This window comes from Triturus cristatus, chromosome 7 (assembly GCF_964204655.1).
Source record: "Triturus cristatus chromosome 7, aTriCri1.1, whole genome shotgun sequence".
Classification (NCBI taxonomy): domain Eukaryota; kingdom Metazoa; phylum Chordata; class Amphibia; order Caudata; family Salamandridae; genus Triturus; species Triturus cristatus.
In genome coordinates, this window is record NC_140590.1 from 1696030629 (window position 1) to 1696055231 (window position 24603).

General features: G+C 49.6%; 1 protein-coding gene across 1 annotated transcript in view; it reads left to right on the forward strand.

Annotated features, from left to right (window-relative positions):
• LOC146812800 (solute carrier family 2, facilitated glucose transporter member 1-like) overlaps nt 1-24603 on the forward strand; it is a 161410-nt gene that overhangs the window by 131037 nt on the left and 5770 nt on the right. The window contains exon 10 of the mRNA XM_085614622.1: nt 20225-20428. Within this exon, the coding sequence (XP_085470748.1) occupies nt 20225-20428 (204 nt within the window). The remainder of the gene's footprint in view (nt 1-20224; nt 20429-24603) is intronic.

Consider the following 24603-nt stretch of genomic DNA (forward strand, 5'->3'; position numbering starts at 1 on the left):
CTGACCATGACTGTACCATTTACTTCAGCTTCTCGACATTTAGATGTTCAAAACACTTATTGCTTGACATTGCAATAGCAGGAATCATGTTGATGCTGAATCCAAGAAGATGTCTTTTGGAATAGGCTAGATATTTTAATTTATAGACTGATATCCCCACTCCCCTGCCCTCTTGACACTCTAATGCGTGTCACAGAATATCACTGATATTACATAGAGGTGTCCTCAGAGGCAAACTAAGACACATCTCAAAGAGAGAAGAGGAGTATTTAATACGGGCTCTTGTCCTTTAGAACCTCATGTCTTCTATATCATGCTACATATCATATGGCGACCAGAGAGTGCAATAAAGCGCCAGGTAGCTACCATTCTGAACTGATGAGAGAACAGAAGAGGGACCACAATGGTGCTAGAACAAAAACTGTAAATTGCCATTATTTCCTGGGGAGGTGCCAGAGAAAATAAGCAAAATCTGGACTGAACATTAGTTTGTCAATCCATCATTGAAACCTGTTTTTTTTAAAACTATATCAAAAGTCAGTTTTAAGGCACTTATGTTATGGCTTCAAAAGTTTTAAAAGGGCTGCCCAGTGTAGAGAAAAAATGGTTCTCTTCACTCAGTGCAGCACCTCCTATAATCACCAATAATAGACGTTTTTCTTTTTTTTATTTTGTCAGCTGCCGTTCTAAGATCTATTATGACATCTTTCACTGGATGGCCCTTTAAATGGCTGAAATAAATGAGAAAGATCCTCATATATGACAACTGCTCATTCCCATAACTTTATTCATAGACAATCCACACTCTGCCACTTTATTTAAAACTTATAAATATTACTCTTTTAGTACAAATCTACTGCCCTACTCCCTTCTTGATTACAAAGGGCGTTTAGGCATTATGTAAACTCCCATAAACACCTTCTGCAAGGAGTGCTTCTGTCTGTAAAGTGTGTGTGTGTGTGTGTGTGTGTGTAGTGGGGGGATCTCTCTTCATTGTTTTGCAAGGCAAGACAACTGAGTGTTTTAACACCAGAGAATAATTTGTATTGTGAAGGAATGTAGTCTAATAGCCCACTGCTAATGGCCATACCAGCTGTTAATGGCCCTAAACACGAGTTATAGGCCCACGTCCCAGACAAGGGCGTATAACAAGGGAGAAGGCCTTTAACAACCAGTATAGGCCGAGGTCGAATGGCTATTAGAACAGTCCACCCACTGAGAGTAGAATGTTCTAAATTAAAAAGGGAGAAATAGAAAGAAAGTCATTGGAATGTTGGAACAAAAGGCTTATACCAGCCATTACTAGCCCTGAGCCACACCATTGTCTTCAGTGGAGCTCCCAGCTTTCCAGTGAATCTAAGCGTGTTGGGCAGTTCTTGGGGTAGCAAACCGAGCACTGAAACTTTTCAGACACTCCCCCTCAGTCACAGATCTGGGTTTAATCCATCATCATTCTTTAGCTCACTTCGCCATCCCTGTTCGGACACAGCTATATGCAAATCAGTTTTGACCCTGTGCCTCATGGGAACTGTCCAGCCCAAATTGCCAAGCCAGGTCTTCCCTGGACCGGAAACAAGCATCCTGGGACTGGTTTCGGGGTAACAGCCCTCATCAGCCAGGCTAGCTTGAATCCAGTGGCAAAGTGAGCAAGGGACCCACGTCTGGGCATACCCTGCCAACTTAGAGCGAACAAAGCAAACACAAAGAGATGATGGATGGAGCGCTGAAACTTTTCAGACACTCCCCCCCAGTCACAGATCTGGGTTGAATCCATCATCGTTCTTTAGGTCACTTTGCCACCCCTGTTAAGACACAGCTATATGTAAATCACTTTTGACCCTGTGCCTCATGGGAACAGTCCAGCCCGAACTGCCAAGCCATGTCTTCCCTGGACTGGAAACAAGCATCTTGGGACCGGTTACAGGCTAACTTCCGTCATTAGCCAGGTTAGCTTGAATCCAGTGGCAAAGTGAGCAAGGGACCCACGTCTGGGCATACCCTGCCAACTTAGGGCGAACAAAGCAAACACAAGGAGATGATGGACGGAGCGCTGAAACTTTTCAGACACTCACCGCCAGTCACAGAGCTAGGTAGAATCCATCATCGTTCTTTAGCTCAATTCGCCACGCCTGTTAAGACACAGCTATATGTAAATCAGTTTTGACCCTGTGCCTCATGGGAACAGTCCAGCCCGAACTGCCAAGCCATGTCTTCCCTGGACCGGAAACAAGCATCCTGGGACCGGTTTCGGGCTAACGGCCCTCACCAGCCAGGCTAGCTCAGTTCTTGAGATGACCTGTTTCTGAGCATTTTACATCCCCTTAAGTTATGCAACAATGTTTAGAAAAGTGCTTGGAAGATGAATACAGATGATGAATTGATGGATGGATCATTTATTTTGCGGGCTTGATACATAAGCTGCTCCTTCAAATGTCCCTTTTATTGCTTGAGCAAGGGGCACCTCCTTCCTGTATCCAAGATTGCACTCAGCACAATATACACTTGAAAGATGACCACTGAAGAAGAAAGTACTGAAGAAGTAAAATGCCAATGACACAAAAAAACAACTCATAGGCAATTATGACTTCAAGAACTTGACAAAGAGAAGGCAGTGAGGACAGATGGAGAAAGACGTGATTATCTACCCAAAACTGAGTAGAGCACACTAGGAGGTCAGGAAACATAGTTATTAGTTTCGCAATTAGCTGGAAAAGAAAAAGATTCAGGGGCAGAAATAGTAGCACAAGTAGACAATGAATCACACACAAACATACTCCAAGTGTATTGTGATGCATCCATCCTAGAGCCTGGCTTCCTATTAGGATTGCAGGTTATGAGCGAGTTTAAAGGAATCGCAGAGACATGCACACACTAAAAGATCTGCCCAGGTCAGTGGTAGGCGATCACACCACCACCAGATCATTTAAAGAATCAAATAATTCAGACAGGGAGGGGAGACTGTGGAAGAGTGTAGAATATCCCCAACAAGTACTAGACCACTAACAACTGCAAAGGTGGGAACTTCCAGAGCCAAACTTTCACAAATGGCTCAGCGGTAGTAGAATCAGTATTCAACAGCACTACACACATGTCTTTTGTTTTTGCATTGGCTTTCCGCTTTGCCCAGTTTATACAATCTGCCTCATGCCTTCATCAAATTTGATGTTTCTTCCCTTCCCACTACCCTTCCAGTTTTCCTAGCACTATCCCATCCCTTGTCTTGTTTATATGTTACTAGTCCTACTGCTCAAGTGCCAATGTGCTGGAGTTGCCTGCTCCATGGCATCCTCTGGATCTGTGCCAGTATCCCGGTAGATGTCTGGTCTTGTTACCACCAACGATGCTGTCGATCAGGGTAAGCTACTCTCTCTGATTGTAGCTCCCTCCTCTCTGCATCAACTCCTATTTGATCATTCCTTTGCACTGTCCTAACCTATTGACTTATACCTTACTTATATAGAACTCCTTCCATATGCCACCTCAGTAAGACCACTACTAGATGCCAGTCCTTGCTGGGTATTCCTGACAATGCAGCACCCTAGTGAGCGCTCCTGTGTCTTCTCTTTCTCATGCCCATTTCCCCTTCTTTCTTGGTAAGGTAATCAAGCTCTGGATACCTTCGCAGATACTAGGTAAGGGATTCTCAGTAAATGTCCATTTTTGGCTTGAATTTGCAACTTTTTTATGTGGTTCAGACAGGAAATGACACCACAGTAAAAAGAAAACAATCTATCTTGATATGGTGAATTTTAGAGCAGAGCAATGGAATGGTAGCCATCTTGAGCTGGGAGGGTTAGAGGTTGGCCACGCCCATTCAATGCCAGGGAAGACAATATGGCAGCAAATCAGGTAACCAAGTTCCTACTTCAGCAGCTCCCTCATTAGAAGTGTCTGGATTTCCCCTTGTTCACACTGCTCTCCATTTAACATCAAGCACATGCAGGGAGAATGCACTGACCTTCAAATGGATCCCCCCCGAATCAAGGAAGGCCGTCACCCACACACTCATTACCAGCAGACTGGAGAACGGAAACACCCTCTATGGTGGGATCAACAAGTCTCTGCTCCGCAAGCTCCAGGCCATACAAGAACGTCGCAGCCAGACTCATCCTCACTATCCCTCTATACGAACACATCACCCAACACCTGCAGAACCTCCACTGGCTCCCCGCTGAGAAGAGAGTTACTTTCAAGATACTTACCCACAGCTACAAATGACTCCACAACACTGGACCCGAATACCTCAACAAGAGAATCTCCTTCCACGTACCCAAGAGAAACCTCTGATCCACCGACCTCGCCGAAACCCCGCGCATCTGCAGAGCCAGAACAGGTAGAAGATCCTTCTCCTACATCGCGGCCAAGACCTGGAATGAGCTCCCGATTGACATCAGACGCGCCCTCTCCCTGAACATCTTCAGGAAGACACTCAAAACCTGGCTCTCGACTGAACTGAGTTGCTTATGCTCCCCCCCCCGCCCCCCCAGCGCCATGAGACCCTCACGGGTGAGTAGCACGCTTACAATTCCCCTGATTGATTGATTGACAGCAGAGAAACATTGACCAGGTTCAAGGCAGTGCCATGGATGCAACTACCTCCTTCCACTAGAATGCGGCAGGGCCACCGCAGAAACCAGCATGCTGATTTACGACAGGCCTGTGAGCCCCCTTTTCTCTTCTCATGAAGTGCGTTGCTTTCAGGTATCTGTTAACCATGAAGCACGGAATTGGTCACCTGTGAGGTGCAGCCAGCATTGCTCTTCCCAAGTAGGTATGACAGAGTGTTTTAGAGCACAGTGTGGCCTTTAGCTTGCGGTACCTAGCCTCCTTCCAAACACTGGTTTATTTGCACTTATTACCTAACCACCTAACTTTAGGGTTGGAGCTGCCTCTCCTGGCACTTTAGAGGTCACAAAATTAGGCCTTTCTGCCCCTACACCATACCTCCCACTAGAACCGATTTAGGCGGGAGAATCCTAATTTATGAAGCAAAAAATGGTTTTATTTTAGGTTCTCCCGCCAAGTATTGCCTGTCTCATCCCAAACCAATGGAGAAAACAAATTTCCCCAATTTTCATTTTCAAAATCTCCCACTTCCCTGTTTGAAAATAGTGGCACTATGCTACACTCCCCCTTTGCCCCCTTTACCCAATTGTCCCGAGTCCCTCCCTCCCACATACAGCTGATTCTGCTTCTTAACTTCTGCCGCTGGCAGCATCCAGCTCAGGCATCCAGGTAAAGAGTGAGGAGGATAAGAGAATCTTCCTATTGTGTATTCAATCTTTGAGCTTGGAAAGGGCCAAAGATCTGAACCCCTGCTCTTTTAACTTTCTCTCACACCTATCTTCATCTAACATATTCATGCAATTTCTTCAACAGCTTTACCATACTACCACCTCCTTTAATTCTGGCTGTGCCAAATTTCCACTATGTTGTTGTCACTAGATCTTTCACAATTTGACTCCTTAGAGTACCCATGCTGACCATCAGTAACTAACGCATGTCTGCAGGTTGCACCTCTTTTCCCCCTGGGTGGGCTCTATGGAGCACTATCTATACAGTATGAGTGTGGATGCTTGCACCTAGTGCATGCCAGTGGATTGCACCCCTATCTCTCCTGGGTAGGCTATATGGAGCATTGTCTATACTAAGGGTGGGCGACAATTTCCGTTCCGCTTGAGGAATTTGCAAAAATTCGACATTTTCGCGTTCCGCGAGGGAACGGAAATTGTCACATAGGCAGGTGTGCTTTCTCCCCATATGCTGTCATCCTTGATGGAGCTCTGGGCATCCATGAGTTTCCCAAGCGCAATTCCTGTGTAGTTCCTGACACCAGGAGGTTCTGTCTCCTCATCTGCTGCTCTGATCCGTCTCTGACCCTTTATAAACAAGAGGCATGTGAACTGCATGGAAGCCCCTCCTGTTTGGCCCCACCCCCCCCACCCCAGCGGTGTGCATCGTCTTCCCCCTGTTCCCTCCCTTTCCCCCACTATGATGGACAGCTCACTCGAGGGACCCCGGCGCCCGTCGGCTCTGTGGCAACGTTACAGACACACATGGTCGCTGTAGACAACTCTTCTGGCCCTTTACACTTCACGGGGATTGCACTCGAGAAACTCATGGATGCACAGAGCTCCATCAAGGATTCTACTGGCTAATCAGTAAGTGCTATCTCGTTGGGTAAATGTATAGTGCTTTTCCTACACTATCGTTACAACAAATAAATGATGGACGGAATGCTGACAATGCAGACATTCTCCCCCAGTCAAGAGATCTGGGTTAAATCCATCGTTCTTTTGCCCACTACGCCACCCCAGTTCAGACATGGCCATATGCAAATCAGTCTTGACCCTGTGCCTCATGGGAACAGTCCAGCCTGAACTGCCAAGCCATGTCTTCCCTGGACCGGAATCAAGCATCCTAGGACCGGTTTCTGGCTATCAGCCAGGATAGCTTGACTCCAGTGGCGTAGTGAGCACGGGACCCACGTCTGGGTATACCCATCCCACTTAGGGCGAAAAGCGTTACAACAAACAAATGATGGATGGAATGCTGACACTGCAGACATTCTCCCCCAGTCAAGAGACCTGGGTTAAATCCATCGTTCTTTTGCCCACTATGCCACCCCAGTTCAGACATGGCCATATGCAAATAAGTCTTGACCCTGTGCCTCATGGGAACAGTCCAGCCCGAACTGCCAAGCCATGTCTTCCCTGGACCGGAATCAAGCATCCTAGGACCGGTTTCTGGCTATCAGCCGTCATCAGCCAGGATAGCTTGACTCCAGTGGAGTAGTGAGCACGGGACCCACGTCTGGGCATACCCATCTCACTTAGGGCGAAAAGCGTTACAACAAACAAATGATGGACGGAATGCTGACAATGCAGACATTCTCCCCCAGTCAAGAGATCTGGGTTAAATCCATCGTTCTTTTGCCCACTACGCCACCCCAGTTCAGACATGGCCATATGCAAATCAGTCTTGACCCTGTGCCTCATGGGAACAGTCCAGCCCGAACTGCCAAGCCATGTCTTCCCTGGACCGGAATCAAGCATCCTAGGACCGGTTTCTGGCTATCAGCCGTCATCAGCCAGGATAGCTTGACTCCAGTGGTGTAGTGAGCACGGGACCCACGTCTGGGCATACCCATCCCACTTATGTCGAAAAGCGTTACAACAAACAAATGATGGACGGAATGCTGACAATGCAGACATTCTCCCCCAGTCAAGAGATCTGGGTTAAATCCATTGTTCTTTTGCCCACTACGCCACCCCAGTTCAGACATGGCCATATGCAAATCAGTCTTGACCCTGTGCCTCATGGGAACAGTCCAGCCCGATCTGCCAAGCCATGTCTTCCCTGGACCGGAATCAAGCATCCTAGGACCGGTTTCTGGCTATCAGCCATCATCAGCCAGGATAGCTTGACTCCAGTGGCGTAGTGAGCACGGGACCCACGTCTGGGCATACCCATCCCACTTAGGGCAAAAAGCGTTACAACAAACAAATGATGGACGGAATGCTGACAATGCAGACATTCTCCCCTAGTCAAGAAATCTGGGTTAAATCCATCGTTCTTTTGCACCGCTTTGTTCGCCATAAGTTGGCAGGGTATGCTCAGACGTGAGTCCCTTGCTCACTTTGCCACTGGATTCAAGCAAGCCTGGCTGAAGACGGCTGAAATGCCAGAAACCGGTCCTAGGAAGCTTGTTTCCGGTCCAGGGAAGGCATGGCTTGGCAGTTCGTGCTGGACTGTTCCCATGAGGCACAGGGTCAGACTGATTTGCATATGGCCATGTCTGAACTGGGGTGGCAGAGTGGGCTAAAGAACGGTGATGGATAAAACCCAGATCTGTTGACTGGGTGTGAGTGTTTGATTGGTTCTGATGCTCCGTCCATCACCACCCCTTTTGCACTGCTTAGTTCGCCATAAGTTGGCAGAGTATGCTCAGACGTGAGTCCCTTGCTCACTTTGCCACTGGATTCAAGCAAGCCTGGCTGAAGACGGCTGAAATGCCAGAAACCGGTCCTAGGAAGCTTGTTTCCGGTCCAGGGAAGGCATGGCTTGGCAGTTCGTGCTGGACTGTTCCCATGAGGCACAGGGTCAGACTGATTTGCATATGGCCATGTCTGAACTGGGGTGGCAGAGTGGGCTAAAGAACGGTGATGGATCAAACCCAGATCTGTTGACTGGGTGTGAGTGTTTGATTGGTTCTGATGCTCCGTCCATCACCACCCCTTTTGCACCGCGTTTTCCTACACTATAGCACTTACTGATTAGCCAGTAGAATCCTTGATGGAGCTCTGTGCATCCATGAGTTTCTCGAGTGCAATCCCCGTGTAGTTCCTGACACCAGGAGGTTCTGTCTCCTCATCTGCTGCTCTGATCAGTCTATGGCCCTTTGTAAACAAGAGGCATGTGAACTGCATGGAAGTCCCACCTGTTTGGCTCCAGCCCACACACCAGCGGTGTGCAATGTCTTCCCGCCCTTTCCCCCACTATGATGGACAGCTCACTCGAGGGACCCCGGCGCCCGTCGGCGCGGTGGCAACATTACAGACACACATGGTCGCTGTAGACAACTAGTCTGGCCCTTTACGCAGCTGTAGTGTAGGAAAAGCACTATACATTTACCCAACGAGGTAGCACTTACTCATTAGCCAGTAGAAAGTACTCCAGTTGAGTAGAGGTATTGCACAAAACGGTGGCATCTTTTTGGGTAAATATGCAGGGCAGGATTCATTCTGGCACGATGCTCCTGTCACAAAAATGAAATCCCAACAGGAAGCACTTGTATTTGACCTTCAACTCGGGCACCTGCTTTATTTATTTATATCTGTAAGTCTTACAGATATGAATAAAGCAGGTGCCCGAGTTGAAGGTCAAAATCAGTAACGCATTAATTCAGCACACAAAAATCTCCACGATCACGCGAAATTTCGCTTGATCGCGGAGATTTTTTGCCATTTCGCGATATTTTGCGAAAGGCACTTTCGTAAATTCCACCCACCCTTAGTCTACACAGCATGAGTGTTGATGCCTTCATCAAGGGCATGCCTGTAGGTTGCTCCTCTGTCCCTCCGGTGGAGTCAGGTTCCAGCTCATGTCCAGAGAGGGGTACCGATGGATAGAGCGGTGCCTCACTTCCTGAGCGGATGCCAGGTGAGGCGAGGAGCGCACACGCATATAGCCGAGTATTTGTCCAGCACTCCTGTTTGTAACTCTCCACTTTGGATCTACAGGAGCACACAGGTTGTACTGTTACCAACCTTTTTATTGTTATCTTGCACTTAAGCACAGATTTTTTCAGTAGCGATTACATCAAAGGTCCTGACGAAAGCCTGGATCAAAGGATCCACAGGCTGAAACATGTAGACCTGTCATTCCCTTTTTTTGGACTTTTTACAGTTATTTGTTGAAACTGTACATGCACTGTTTTAGCATTGACACCAGGACCGCGCCTAATAAAATTGTTCTGTGTCCTGGTAGCCAATTTTAATCAATTTTCTTCACATATTGGTTATTTGCACTGCAACCATCACCTTGAAAACAGACATTAGACTTTTCTCTGGGATTAAGAGTGTATGTTAGTATGCATGACTCTCTCAGAACATCTGTTAATCCACAACCCTCAGTTACATAAGGGTGTGTGGTCCAGAGTTCCCAGATGATGAAGCAAGCCACTTCGGTGGGTGATAGGATCTCATTTTCTTTATTAGAGATTTTCTTAAGAATTTAGTTCACTTAGTTGTTGTTTGAGGTCATATATTATTAGACATACAGTTTCCCTTGTGTTTTCTATAAGCTATAACGTGGGGATAGAAAACTGTTTAGGTCTTTAAAGATTGTCCCTAGGACCCCGTTTGAATATTTGTGTTATGTAGTAGACAAGTCCACCTGAGCAGCTATCTATCACATTACTTCATTTTACTCCATGCCAATGTACAGCTATTGGATGCCAAACACAGGGATGGCCGTCCACTATCCATCATGCATGGCAACCAAACAATTCCCACATAGGTGACACTATCAACCCACACTTTTTGAGCCAGGCACATCTATAAATGAATGAATGCCTTCTATCCCTCACTTCTCTTCCCTCTACTACACCTTCAGGTAACATGAGTTATCTTATAAGAATAATGAAAAGTAACGATCCTACAGCTGACTCAATGTTGAGCACTTCAATCATAAAATCCCATGAGTAATCAAGTCCTGTGCCAAACGTCTCAGAGGCCTGCTGTAGTTGGGTCCCACTGGAATTCCAGAAAAAGAACTTCAAAAGAGGGTGGAGGCAGCACCAGGGGTGGAGTCACAGTTCCAATTGACGCAGAAAATATACTCCCGAGCCCATTCTCGTAGCAGGGCTCCGGAGTATGTTTTCTGCGTTAATTGGAATGCTACCTTGATCTAAAGTTTGGGGTTTATCACATCCAAGCTTACATTGTGAGACGGGGACCGTATATGAATAACAAAAAGACTGGACTGTACTTTGTCTGCTTGATTGGGCTCACAGCTATCCTGGTTAATCATATGGAACCCTGTCCAGTTGATAGTTAAACTTTTTCGCCCTGATGAAATTCCAATAAAAGGGACAAAACGCGTTGGCTGTTGTCCTTTCCTTTTATATGAAGACGAATAAAGAATTTTAAATAGACAACTGTTGCTGATCTGTGACTTCACCCCTGGTGCTGCCTCCACCCTCTATTGAAGATCTTTTAAAAATAAGGGCACCAGTCTAGTCAGTCCAATGCTTTGTCAAACTGCTTCTAGTGGGCCAAGCTTTAATCCAACACACAGCCAAATAAGTACATCCACACTGTGCGGTTTACTGTGCATTTGCCAAAATACTTCAGTGCTTCATTGATTACAGCAAGCACTTTATTTGTGCAAATCCAATGTATGCAAAATTTCATGTGCAGGTTGTTTCCATAGAAAATGTTCCTTGTGTAGCTAGCGTCTACATCAAAACCACTCCCATGATTCTTTCTCTACCTTCTGCACTCTATAACTCAGTTCCAAAGCTTTGAACCAAGCTATGACGTCTCCACGCACTACTACCAAACTCTCTAAAGCCTCTATGTGGATATGACGTAGGCTTTGCAAAGCTGGGATGCTACTTTCCTCTGCCACGTTTCATGTAGAATAAGTGTTTGGACCGTGCTTTCTGGGCCTTCAACTCAAGTTTTTTTATACGTGCTGCATGAACCATTTCTATTTACACCACATCTCTTATGCTCTTCAACACACTTAACTTGGCTTAACGCTGCCTTGTGAATAAGCCCCCTTTCACTCTGTGTTTAGCGTGAAAGGGGCGTGCAGTGGGTGTTGTGGTGGGTGTTCCACCGCAACACCCATTGATATTTACGCTGCCCCCTATTCACAAAGGCAGCGTAAATAGGAGCCAACGCCAAACTTAAGACCAGGAATACCCTTGTCTTAAGTTTGCGATACGAGGAGAAATGCTTTAATTCTCCTCATTTTTGCATCTTCCATGTGTGCTGCCTTGTGCAGCACACAAGAAAAATGCAAAATGCCATGGTTTGTTCATGCACAGGAAGGTGTCCCTTCCTGTACATAAACAAACCTTTTTTAAAAATACCGTTTTGTAACTTACATGTGTGCTGCACGAAGCAGCACACATGTAAGTTACAAACTGGCATTTTAGGTTTGTTTATGTGCAGGAAGGGACACCTTCCTGTACATAAACAAACCTCCCTGGTTGTAGACACCCTTGCACTCTGGTGCAAGGGTGCCTGCGTTGGCGTTAAGTTGTGAAACTTAGCGCCATCGCAGGGGGAAACTGAAGGCTGCACCATATCCTTGTCAATATGGTGCAGCCTTGGTTTTCCGAAGTAGCGGTGAGAGACGTTAAGCCAAGAAGGCTAACACCTCTCTCCGCCACTTCCTTGTGAATATCCCCCACAAAGTCCATGTGCAGCAGGAAGATAAAATCTGGGGCTAATCTGTCTTCTCTGTTTGCAGTGTCTTCTACTGAAGTTCATGACTTTAATAGTTAGTTTCCAAAACTGCAATTGTATTTAAATGTATTCTATTCCCGTTAGAAGTGGTTATGATTCTTGATTTCACTTTCAAAATCAAATAAACATTTTCACACAAAAGGTCGTCTTGGGTAAGGATCTTAGCAGAGGCCACACTGATTGCTGGTGATGGCACTTTGGAGGAGTTGGGATTATGAACTTCATCACCATACCCCTTGGTGCTTGGCATCCTGAAATGTTATGAGTAATATTCTATTATCTTGACTATAAATGTTTTCTTGAAGTCAGTCTGAGCCATCTCTTGGAGTGTTCTGAACACTATATGAAGTTTCTATCTGTGACATCCCAGATTGTTACAGATAGTGCATTTTATTGGCATCCACAGATTTGTTTGAAACAGAACAGGCTATAGGTAGTAAATGAAGATATTTTCCTGGAAATCCTTCTACATCTCTTTGGATGTTCTAGATCATGCACAATAATTCTGTCTTTTGCGCTCAAAGATATCTCTCCCAGTGTTCTATATAGTACTCAAGGGTTCAAATATTTTTTCGTAAAGAGTTGTATCTCGAAGTGGTAGATAATCCTTGACATTTCTGTCTTTAAGAGTTAATGGTGTCTCTTTAGATTTTTTTTTACCAATGGTGTTGGACCCGGCCTCGTGGCGTGGTCTTAACCCTCTTGGTTTGTGCTCGTCCCCCCGCACCGGCCTACACGGGCCGCCCTTTCAGGCCACCAGGGACCTCTCCTCCCTTCGAGGTCCCCCTTGGATTGTATCCATTTGCCTACACCCGCCTCAGTGGCCCCCTTTTCCAGGCCGCACAGGAACCCCTCCTCTCTTCGGGGTTCCCTCCATGCTTGCTCCACGGAACCCGGCTCCCCCCGGCCTCGGCCCCAGCGAAGCCCCGACATCGAGGCACCAAGATCTGGCCAGGGGGCACCACGTGGCCACTTCACCTCTCCCGGAGGAGGAGAGTTTCGATGGGACCCCCACCGTCCCCCCACACCTAGGTGCGATCGTCCTCCGGCCTCCCCGGGCCTGGCGCCTCTCCCGCTGGGCGTCTGGCCTCTCCCAGCCCGGCCTCTTCGCCCCCCCCCCAGGCGCGAGGGTCCGGACATCAAAGAGCTCCAGACCTATATCTGGGGCAACCCCACAAGGGAACGGCAGTTGTATCCCGGAGTCAAGAGCCCTGCTGATGGAATCGCGGCTGACCCTACGGAGAAGAACTCTTGCTTGACCATATACCACGAGCCCAGCTGACTGCGTCGCGGCTCCACCTTATTGAGACAAGGAACCTCACGGAACATCGGGGCCCTGCTGACGCCGTCGCGGCCCAACCTCGCTGAAGCCTCCCCCAGAGCCCTGCTGACGTCGTCGCGGCTCGAGCTGAACTGAACCACCTGAAGAGCCCTGCTAACCTAGTCGCGGCTCAAGCTCCACGAACTGATCACCAGAGCCCTGCTGACGCCGTTGCGGCTCGACCACTCCGGGACACGGAGTCCCTCCAGCTTGAGAAACAAGAACTGGGCCTAAGGTACCCTCGTACCCAGTCACTACCAAAGACTGTCCCGCTACCCCGTCCCTACCAAAGACTTTGAGACTCTTGCGGATCCCTCGATCCCCCCCTTGTATATATCGATAACCATAACCTCCTAAATGCTGATAAAGAATTGCTCATCGTGATAAACAGCCTCGAGTCCTGTGTGGTGGTGTTACTGTGCTGGTACGGTATAGGAGAAGGACCTCTCCTAGGAGGCTTCTCAGCAGCGCTCGGCTACTTCGTACAGTGTGGGGGCCCCCCTGGGTGGTCTCTCCGACTCCCCCGGGGTCCGCCTTCCAACATTTGGTGGCCAGCGACGGGATCCGAGCTGAACGCAGAGCGTACAAGCCAGTAACCCACTCGCTATCCATCCAGACGAACAGAGACCATGGAGTTCCAACCAGAACGATTGGAAGAGTACACACACAAAGAGTTAAAACAGTTCTGCAAGGACAAGGGCATTGCGACCACCGGCCTAGGTACCAAGGAAGAGATGCAGGAAGCCCTGAGAACCTGGATAGAGTCCGAGGCGGGTCCCTCCCAGAGCGAAGGTCCCCTGCCCCTGAATGCAGCCACGCCACCAGCCCCGACCCCCGCGAACGGGGGGAGAAACAGCCTGGAAACCGGCCTCTCCGCGGAAGAAATACGAGAGCGAGAGAAGGTCCGGACCCATGAGCTAGAGCTCGCACGACTTCGGCTGGACGGCGAACTCTTGCTGGCCGAAAAGAAATTGGCCATAGAACAGCTACGGCTACAAGAGGAGATAGAGGAGAAGAAGCGGCATCGAGAGCTGGAGGAGAAAAGGCTGACCCTCGAACACGAGCGGGGCCTCAAAGAACTCGAGCTCAAGGCCCAGAAGGGGGAGACCGACACCCCCAGCAATAGAGACGCTCTGCCGCCCACCGAGGCCAAGGTCCATATTCCCAAAGATGTCGTCAAGGAGTACTATAAAAATGACGACATCCAGCAGTGGTTTAAGGCGTACGAGGTGGCCATGACCTCCCATCGGGTACCCCGGAAGGATTGGGGTGCCGGCCTATGGGGTCGGTTCCTTAGCGAGGGCCGAGACACCCTACTCCAGCTCCCGGAAGAAGTGATGACCTCGTACGACCATATGAACGAGGCCCTGCTCACCCGCTATGGACTAACCGCGGAAATGTACCGCCAGCGGTTCAGAGACTGCAAGAAAATCCCCCGTACCACGTGGGTAGAGTATGTTGACTTTTTCAGCAGGGCCCTAGAAGGTTGGATCAAGGGGAGCAAGGTCGCCACCTATGGGCAGCTGGTCGACCTCATTATTTGGGAACACCTCTCCAACAACTGCTTCGTGGAGCTAAGACAACACCTCCTTGACAGCAAGCTGACCGAGCCGCGGAAGCTTGCCGCCGAGGCCGATCGATGGGTCAACACCCGAGTCTCCCGGAGCTCGATGGGGGAGTACCAGCGAAACCCCACCGGACCCCCCCGCCAGCGCGGCGGGGGAGGAGGGTCGAACAGGAGTCGGGACATCCCAGCCGGGCCGCCCCGGAGTCCGCCGCGAGGGCCGCCTCAGCAACACACCTCCCCGAGCCTAGCCCGAAGAGGGACGGCGCCAGCCAAAGCCGGACCCCGGCCCATGATAACCTGCTACGGCTGCCAACAAACAGGACACTATGCCAGCGACCCTGCCTGCCCCATGAACCGACGAAGTGGGACCAGCGGTGCCCCGCCCCGACAACTAGTGGCTGCCGCCCTGGGAGAAGGGGAGGAAGAGGAAGAACCCCTCAGCGGGGGGTCCACTGAGTGGGAGCCGGCGGCGATGTCCCTGGTCTGCCTGGGCAGCCAAGAAATGGTGCCCCGAACCCCCATCCCGAGCAACACCCAGAAGTACCAACAGTGGGTCACTATCAATGGACGACGGCCCGAAGCCCTCCGTGACACCGGAGCCAGTGTCACCGCTGTCCACTGCCACCTGGTGGCCCCCGAACAGATCCTGCCAAATGTGCTATGCCCCGTCCGGACGGCCGACAACAGCGAGAGCATGTGCCAGATGGCACAGATTCCCTTCGAATGGGGAGGGGTGACGGGCATACTGAAGGTGACTGTCCGCGACGACGCCCCGGTGGACTGCCTCCTGGGGAACGACCTTGAGAGTTCCCCCTGGGCTCAAGTGGAGCGGCGAGAGCATCTCCGAATGCTAGGACTACCCGAATGGGCCTGCGCCACCACCCGGTCCATGGCCGCCCAGGCTCCCCGTTCGTCCATGGCCGCCGACACCGTTGAGCCCGAGGGGCCCGTGCCACCGCCTGCCTCCAGCGAGGAAGAGGCGGACACCGATGCCCCCGGACGAGATCGCCTCTCTCGGCACACTCCCGGAACTTGCCCAATGGCGCCACGACGGGGGCCCCACCAGAGAACAGTTCTTGCAGGAACAGAAGACCTGCCCCTCCCTTGAAGGAGTCCGGCAACAAGCGGCCTCGCAGGCCAACGGTGACCAGACCGGAACCCACTGGGTCTATTGGGCTGAAGGACTACTGTACAGCGAGCAGAAGATTGCCGAACTAGGGGCCAGTCGAGTGCTGGTGGTCCCCCTCCGGTTTCGGGAGTTCCTCCTTAACCTGGCACATGATGTGCCCCTCGCTGGGCACCTGGGGCAGGACAAAACCTACAGCCGCCTGGTGACCCACTTCTACTGGCCCCGGATGCGGAGGGACGTGGACAACCACTGCCGGTCCTGCCAGACCTGCCAAGCCAGCTGCAAGACGGGGGGGAAGGGTCAAAGCCCCTCTCCAGCCCTTCCCAGCAGTCAACACCCCCTTCGAACAGGTCGGAATAGACATCGTAGGGCCCCTGGACCCCCAGACCACCCTGGGTCACCGCTTTATCCTGGTCTTCGTGGACCACGCAACCAGGTACCCTGAGGCCATCCCGCTTCGAACTGTGACCGCCCCCGTAGTGGGCCGGGCCTTAATGGGGATCTTCTCGAGAGTGGGGTTCCCCCGAGAAGTGGTGAGCGACCGAGGTACGAACTTCATCTCTAAATACATGCGGTCCCTGTGGCAGCAGTGCGGGGTCACGTACAAGTTCACCACCCCATAACACCCTCAGGGGAACGGACTGGTCGAGCGGTTCAACAGAACCTTAAAAGGCATGATCAAGGGCCTGGAAGAGCCCCTACGGCGGAGATGGGATGTCCTGCTGCCGTGCCTCCTGTTTGCCTATCGGGAGGTCCCGCAGAAGTCCCTGGGGTTCAGCCCTTTCGAATTGTTGTACGGGCATCCCGTCCGAGGACCCCTCAGCCTGGTCAAGGAAGGCTGGGAGACGAAGCCCCGAGATGCCCCTCCCGACGTCTACAGATACCTCCTGACCCTCCGCAACCAGACCCGAAGGTTCCGAGCCCTGGCCGAAGCCAACCTCATGCCCAGCCAGGAGGACATGAAAAGATGGTACGATCAAAACGCCTCTACCATCGAGTTTGAGCCGGGCCAGCAGGTCTGGGTCATGTCACCGGTTGACCCCTGTGCCCTCCAGGACAAATGGACCGGGCCCTTCAAGGTGGTGGAAAAGAAGAGCCCTGTCACCTACCTGATCGACATGGAGTCTCCCCGGAACCCCCTCCGGGTTCTGCACGCTAACCGGCTCAAACCCCACATTGCCCGGACTGAACTAAGCCTACTGCTAGCGACCGACGACGGGGGCGAAGGCGACTCCGAGCCCCTACCCGACCTCCTGCGGACCAGCGACCACGACGGGACCATCGAAGGCGTCCAACTCGCCCTCTCCCTGACCCCGGAACAGCACCACGACTGTCAGCAACTGTTGCAGCCCTTTGCGGCCCTCTTCTCCCTCACTCCGGGGGTGACTCCATGGTGTGTCCACGACGTCGACACTGGGTACAGTCCCCCCGTGCGACACCGAGCCTACAGAGTACCCGACCGGGTGCGGGCCTGCATCCAGGCTGAGGTGGCGAAGATGCTGGCCCTCGGGGTCATCGAGCCCTCCGACAGCCCGTGGGCCAGTCCCGTCGTCCTGGTGCCCAAAGCTGCCGCACCAGGCACCCCCCCGGAGCTACGATTTTGTGTGGACTACTGGGCCCTGAACGCCGTTACCAAGACCGATGCCCATCCTCTTCCCCGGGCCGACAAACTCATCGACCGCTTAGGGGCAGCCCGCTACCTGAGCACTTTTGACCTCACCGCCGGGTACTGGCAGATCCAGCTCACCCCCGGTGCCCAAGAAAGATCCGCTTTCTCCACCCCTGACGGGCACTACCACTTTCGGGTGATGCCCTTCGGCATGAAGAACGCCCCGGCCACCTTCCAGAGACTAGTGAACAAGGTCCTGGCCGGGCTAGAGGCCTTCAGCGTGGCTTATTTGGATGACATTGCCGTATATAGCAGCAACTGGGCTGAGCACCTGGGACACCTCAAAGCAGTCCTGACCGCCCTCCAAAGGGCCGGGCTCACGATCAAGGCCAGCAAATGCCAGATAGGCCAAGGATCGGTGACCTATCTGGGCCATCAAGTAGGGAGCGGCCAGGTGGCTCCCCTCCAACCGAAAGTTGATGCCATCCAGGCGTGGGAACCCCCCACCACCCAGACAGCTGTCCGGGCCTTCCTGGGCCTCACCGGGTACTACCTGCGATTCATCAGAGACTATGGGAGCATTGTCGGCCCCCTCACAGAACTCACGTCAAAAAAAGCAGCCCAAGAAGGTACACTGGACCCCCCGCTGCCAGGCGGCCTTCGAGGCCCTCAAAACGGCAATGTGCACGGCCCCCGTGCTACAGGCCCCGGACTACAGCAAGGAGTTCGTGGTGCAGACGGACGCCTCCGAATATGGAATTGGGGCCGTCCTGTCCCAGGTAGATTCGGAGGGACTCGACAGACCCGTGGCCTTCATCAGCCGACGGCTGCTGCCCCGGGAGCAGCGGTGGAGCACCATCGAGCGGGAGGCCTTCGCTGTAGTGTGGGCCCTCAAAAAGCTCCGGCCCTATCTCTTCGGCACCCACTTCCGGGTCCAGACCGACCACCGGCCCTTGCGGTGGTTAATGCAAATGAGGGGCGGGAACCCCAAGCTGCTGCGATGGTCCATCTCGCTGCAAGGGATGGACTTTTCTGTTGAACACCGGCCCGGCAGTGACCACGCCAACGCCGACGGCCTGTCCCGCTTCTTCCGCCTCGACGAGGAGAACCCCCAAGGAAATGGGTGACTCTCCCTGCCTTTGGCTGGGGGGGACGCCTGTTGGACCCGACCTCGTGGCGTGGTCTTAACCCTCGTGGTTTGTGCTCGTCGCCCCTCACCGGCCTACACGGGCCGCCCTTTCAGGCCACCAGGGACCTCTCCTCCCTTCGAGGTCCCCCTTGGATTGTATCCATTTGCCTACACCCGCCTCAGCGGCCCCCTTTTCCAGGCCGCACAGGAACCCCTCATCTCTTCGGGGTTCCCTCCATGCTTGCTCCACGCACCAGCCCACGCAACCCGGCTCCCCCCGGCCTCGGCCCCAGCGAAGCCCTGACATCGAGGCACCAAGATCTGGCCAGGGGGCACCACGTGGCCACTTCACCTCTCCCGGAGGAGGAGAGTTTCGATGGGACCCCCACCGTCCCCCCACACCTAGGTGCGATCGTCCTCCGGCCTCCCCGGGCCTGGCGCCTCTCCCGCTGGGCGTCTGGCCTCTCCCAGCCCGGCCTCTCCGCCCCCCACCAGGCACGAGGATCCAGACATCAAAGACCTCCAGACCTATATCTGGGGCAACCCCACAAGGGAACGGCAGTTGTATCCCGGAGTCAAGAGCCCTGCTGATTGAATCGCGGCTGACCCTACGGCGAAGAACTCTTGCTTGACCCTATACCACGAGCCCAGCTGACTGCGTCGCGGCTCCACCTTATTGAGACAAGGAACCTCACGGAACATCGGGGCCCTGCTGACGCCGTCGCGGCTCAACCTCGCTGAAGCCTCCCCCAGAGCCCTGCTGACGTCGTCGCGGCTCGAGCTGAACTGAACCACCTGAAGAGCCCTGCTGACCTAGTCGCGGCTCAAGCTCCACGAACTGATCACCAGAGCCCTGCTGACGCCGTCGCGGCTCGACCACTCCGGGACACGGAGTCCCTCCAGCTTGAGGAACAAGAACTGGGCCTAAGGTACCCTCGTACCCCGCCACTACCAAAGACTGTCCCGCTACCCCGTCCCTACCAAAGACTTTGAGACTCTTGCGGATCCCTCGATCCCCCCCTTGTATATATCGATAACCATAACCTCCTAAATGCTGATAAAGAATTGCTCATCGTGATAAACAGCCTCGAGTCCTGTGTGGTGGTGTTACTGTGCTGGTACGGTATAGGAGAAGGACCTCTCCTAGGAGGCTTCTCAGCAGCGCTCGGCTACTTCGTACAGTGTGGGGGCCCCCCTGGGTGGTCTCTCCGACTCCCCCGGGGTCCGCCTTGCAACAAATGAATACACATTTTCCCCATTGAAACTCAAAGTATCTCTGTGATTGTTATACTTAATACTTAATGAATCTGTGTTTGGTACCTCTGAATGTTCTGCACAATACAAAAGGTCTTCTTATCTACAACCAGATACGTCTTTCAGAATGTTCTAAATATACAAGAAGATTTTATTCCATGAGTTGCTTCCCTCCACACTGTTACTCCAACAGGTATTCCAGAAGTCCTTTAATAGAACCTGTTTCTTCTACAGAGTGAGATCCCGTGGATGAGTTACCCAATGGTCCTGGCTGTCTTCACCTTTGTGGCTTTCTACGAGGTGGGACCGGGCCCCATTGCCTGGTACATCACCGCAGAGCTCTTCAGTCAGTCGGCCCGGCCCGTGGCCATGGGGGTGGCCAGCAGCTGGAACTGGCTTAACAAGTTCTTCGTTGGAATGTTCTACCAGCCACTCCGGGTAGGTGAAGGTGTTGGGCAATGGCTCTTTATTTATCACACTTTGTTTAGTAATTTCTGTTACTCCTCTAAATTTCTTCTCTCTACTATTGGTGACCCCCTTTCTAATTTCCTTCTCTCTATCTCTCTCTCTCTCTTTTTTCTGTATTTCATTCCTTTATTATCCTTCGTTCGTTCATGTTCATGTTCATGTGCATAATACTTTTTCTTTTCTTTGCATTTTCTTTCCAAGGTTTTCCTCATCTTGTACTTTTTCTTTTATATATTTGCTTCTTTGTGACATATTTTTTCCATGTTCCTTGTTACATCTGTACACTTTCTGTTATTGTTAATTGTTTCTTCTTCACTTTTGCTGTCAGTCCGAATTTATCTTTCTTTCAAATATTTGTAACGCTTTTTCATTTCCCTCATTCTGCCTTGGGTTTCTTAATGTATATTCTTCCTTTTTATTATATATATAATTTCTTATTTTTTTTCTTTGTCTTCTGTTTCCTACCTTCTTCCTTCTCTTTCTCTCTCTTTCACTATCTTTCTTCTTCAGTGTATTCATTTATTTTTTTATGTCTTTCATGTTCATATATTTTGTTTTCTTGTCTTTTCCTGAGATTTCTTTCCCTCTCTGTAGCTATTCATCTTTGCTTATTCTAACTTTGCCTTCATTCTTTTATCTCAGTATCTATATTCTTCACCTCTTTTTATTATTCTTCCTTGCTTTCTTTTGTTTATTCCATTATTTATATTTTCTTTGTCCTATAAATTCTTTCTTCCTTATTTTTAATGTATGTTCACTAACTTCTTTGTTCATTCCGTTTCTTTTATTCATGTATCATCCTTCTGTCATTTTTTCTTTATTTCTTTCTATATATGTTTCTTTCTTGCTTATTTTTCCTTTTATTAGTCATAAATCTAATGAAAGTATTAACCTGTAGAAGAGGAAAAAGGCACATCTAAGAACACATAGGCTTTTGTGGCGACTCTAGGAATGTATTTTACTTTCTATTTGATTAGGTTTGACTTGTTCAGAGTACACAGCGTGACATGCTTTTGTGTTGTGTGAGTCATTTCTGGAGGTGGATGGCCTTTGCTTGATACTTCTTATATGATGTTGTGTTTTCTCAGCAGTTGCTTAGTTGGTGGTATGATCAGCTTCAATGAGAGAAAGTCTTATAAATGTGTTTCAGTATTTAAGGGGTAACAAATAGAAAATGGTTTACAAGTGAGCAGTAAATCCAAAGAAACAGCACACATTGATCATTATGTTATCACATTCTGGATCACTTGTTATTGCATCAGTTTTAGGCATATCTGCACAATAATTTCAGTAATCACGTTATCCCACATAATGTGATATTTCATTAGTTCGTAATACTACTTTTCTTATAATTGTCAGAATTTGTTCAGTGGGACGTAATCCAATTACATCACATTTAGCAGATTTCCATAGGAGTGTAAAAGAGGCTCATAGTATTGAAATATCTAGAGCTCTTTACTGTAGGATCATTAGTTCTACTGAAGGAGATGTCTAGTTTATGAGAAGCCTGCCATCAACTCCTACGCCAATGTTTCTTCTTAGTAATACACAGTAATACACAGTCACTGACACAACTTTCCCCATCCCCTGGAAGCTTCCACCGTGGTAGTGGAAAGCTCCCTGTGACAATGCATGAAATGCAATACTCACTTTTATTATATTATTCTAGTGGGGGTGACTATAGAATGTGGACCTAGCCTCCAGGTAGAAGAGCTCTTTGCGCAGAGAATAGATTTGTGATGAATTGCGATTCTCCTATTAACATGATCAGAGAATCTGGATTTCATTAAAGACACGGAGGCGAACATTATGCATTAAAAGATAATGCATAATGTTAGCCTCCGTGTCACAAGCAGCCGCACTACATCATAAAGTAAAACAGTTCTAAAATAGAACAGACAGATGGTATGAAGGGCATGAGCACCAAACAGACTGCCTCTTTTAAATGTGGAGGAACAACGAAAAAGTTCCAAAAAGGTAAGCTTCATCTTAATCTTGAAGATGCAGGATCCAAGAGTCCGGAAGGAGATAACGAGGAGAAGTGAGGAGGAGACAAGGATGACGAGAAGAATCCATTAAGAGGAGATGTCTGAAAAGAAGGAGGCGTATGTTAAAGATGTTAAAATAACAGAGCATCAAAACTGAAAAATACAGCGGTATAATAAATAAATACAGGCAGAAGATTAAAACAACAATCGTAATGATGCATTTAAAAAGCAGAATAAGCAAGGAATAGTCCGACCCAGGGAGGGACGGGAGAGATAATGTTAGCCTCCGTGTCTTTAATGAAATCCAGATTCTTTGATCATGTTAATATGAGAATCGCAATTTCATTACAAGACCGGAGGCTACATTATGCATGTTGGTAGCCTTGTAGGACAACATCGGACATGTGCTCGATTGGTTTGCAATAGGGTCGAGCAAAAGTGGATGCATTGGACCAGTCCACTGCTTTGAGGATATCATCCAACTTACCACCAGACCAGAAGGACTTACTGGCAATAGCACCTCTAAGAGAATGGGCCTGGAATTTAGATAAGTTAACACCGGCTAGGTTCATAGCGGACTTGACCCATCTGGCAATGGAAGCAGAGCTAATGGGTTTGAATGGTTTGACAAAGGAAATAAGCAGTTGATTAGCGTCATGAGGGTGAAGATCATTCATTCTACTTTAATATTCCTTCATACAGTCTACAACACAAAGTTTCTTACACAGGTCGAAACAAGGATAAAAAATAGAATCTGACATAGTTTTGGTTCTTCTAACTATTTCAAATTTAACACCAAACATATCATAAGATCTATAAGATATATCAAGACATTTAATATCAGAGACTCTACGGCAGGAAATTAAGCACAAGAGAGTTGCAAGTTTAATAGAAAGACATTTCCTATTAAGAAAAGAATTATCAGGCCAAGATGAAAAAAAGGTCTAAAATAGCCTTAACGTCCCACATGGATTGATACTTAGGCCTCTTCAGCCTAATACTCTTCATGACTCTACAAACAATAACATTTTTACCTACCGTCTTTCCATTGATGAGAGAATGACCAGCAGAGATAGCTGATCTATAACAATTAATAGATCTATAGGAAAGACCCATATCGAATTGTTCGACAAGAAAATGAACTACGTGTACGATAGGAGCCTCCACGGGATCCAAGTCCCTCTCCAGGCACCAACGAAACCATTTTCTCCAAATGTTGTTGTACCTATAGTGTCTTCCAGGGGCCCAAGATTCTCCGAGGAGAGTTGCAGCTGATGACGAAAGGCCAGACATTCATTGGATTTCCTGACACTCTCCAGGCAAGAAGGTTCAAATTCCCGGGAAAGGATTAGATGGTGATCTTCTCCGTCTGCGTTTGTAACCAGACCCTTGACCGCTGGAATTAAGAAAGGAATATTGCATGCTAACTCCAGGGTGGTCAGGAACCAGGCCTGAGACGGCCAAAAGGGGGTTATCAGGATTAAAGAACATTGGTCCTGTCTCACCTTCTTCAAAACTCTTTGAATCATGGCAAATGGAGGGAGCGCGTAACCCCGAAGGTCTGACCAGCACTGTAGAAAGGCGTTTACTGCAAAGGTGCCCGGGTCCGGCATCCAACTGAAGTATTTCTCTAACTGGAAGGTTAGTCTGCTCACATATAAGTCGACATCCAGTGGCCCCAAAAGCGATTTAAAGCGTTGAAAACATCTACGTTGAGTTTCCAATCGCTGAAGTCCAAGAAAAATCTCGAAATCCAATCTGTGGAAATATTTGCCTTTCCAGGGAGATACTCCGCCTTTAGAGCAATCTTGTGCTCTAAGCAAAACATCCAGAGTCTCTTGGCTAAGTTGGAGAGGTCTTCTGATCTGGTCCCGCCTAGGCAGTTGATGTAGGACACTGCGGCAATGTTGTCCATCTTCAGGATAACAGATCTCCCTTGAAGGGAGTGTCTGAAGCTCATTAGAGCGTATAAGCCTGCTGTAAGTTCTAAAACGTTTATGTGGTGGGAGGTCTCCGCAAGAGACCAAACCCCACCAGTGTTTTGGTTGAGGAGGTGAGCACCCCAACCATAAAGGCTCGCATCTGATTCCAGCACGAACTCCGGAGTTGAGCCAAAGATTGCCTTGCCATTCCAGGCATCCAAATTATCCAGCCACC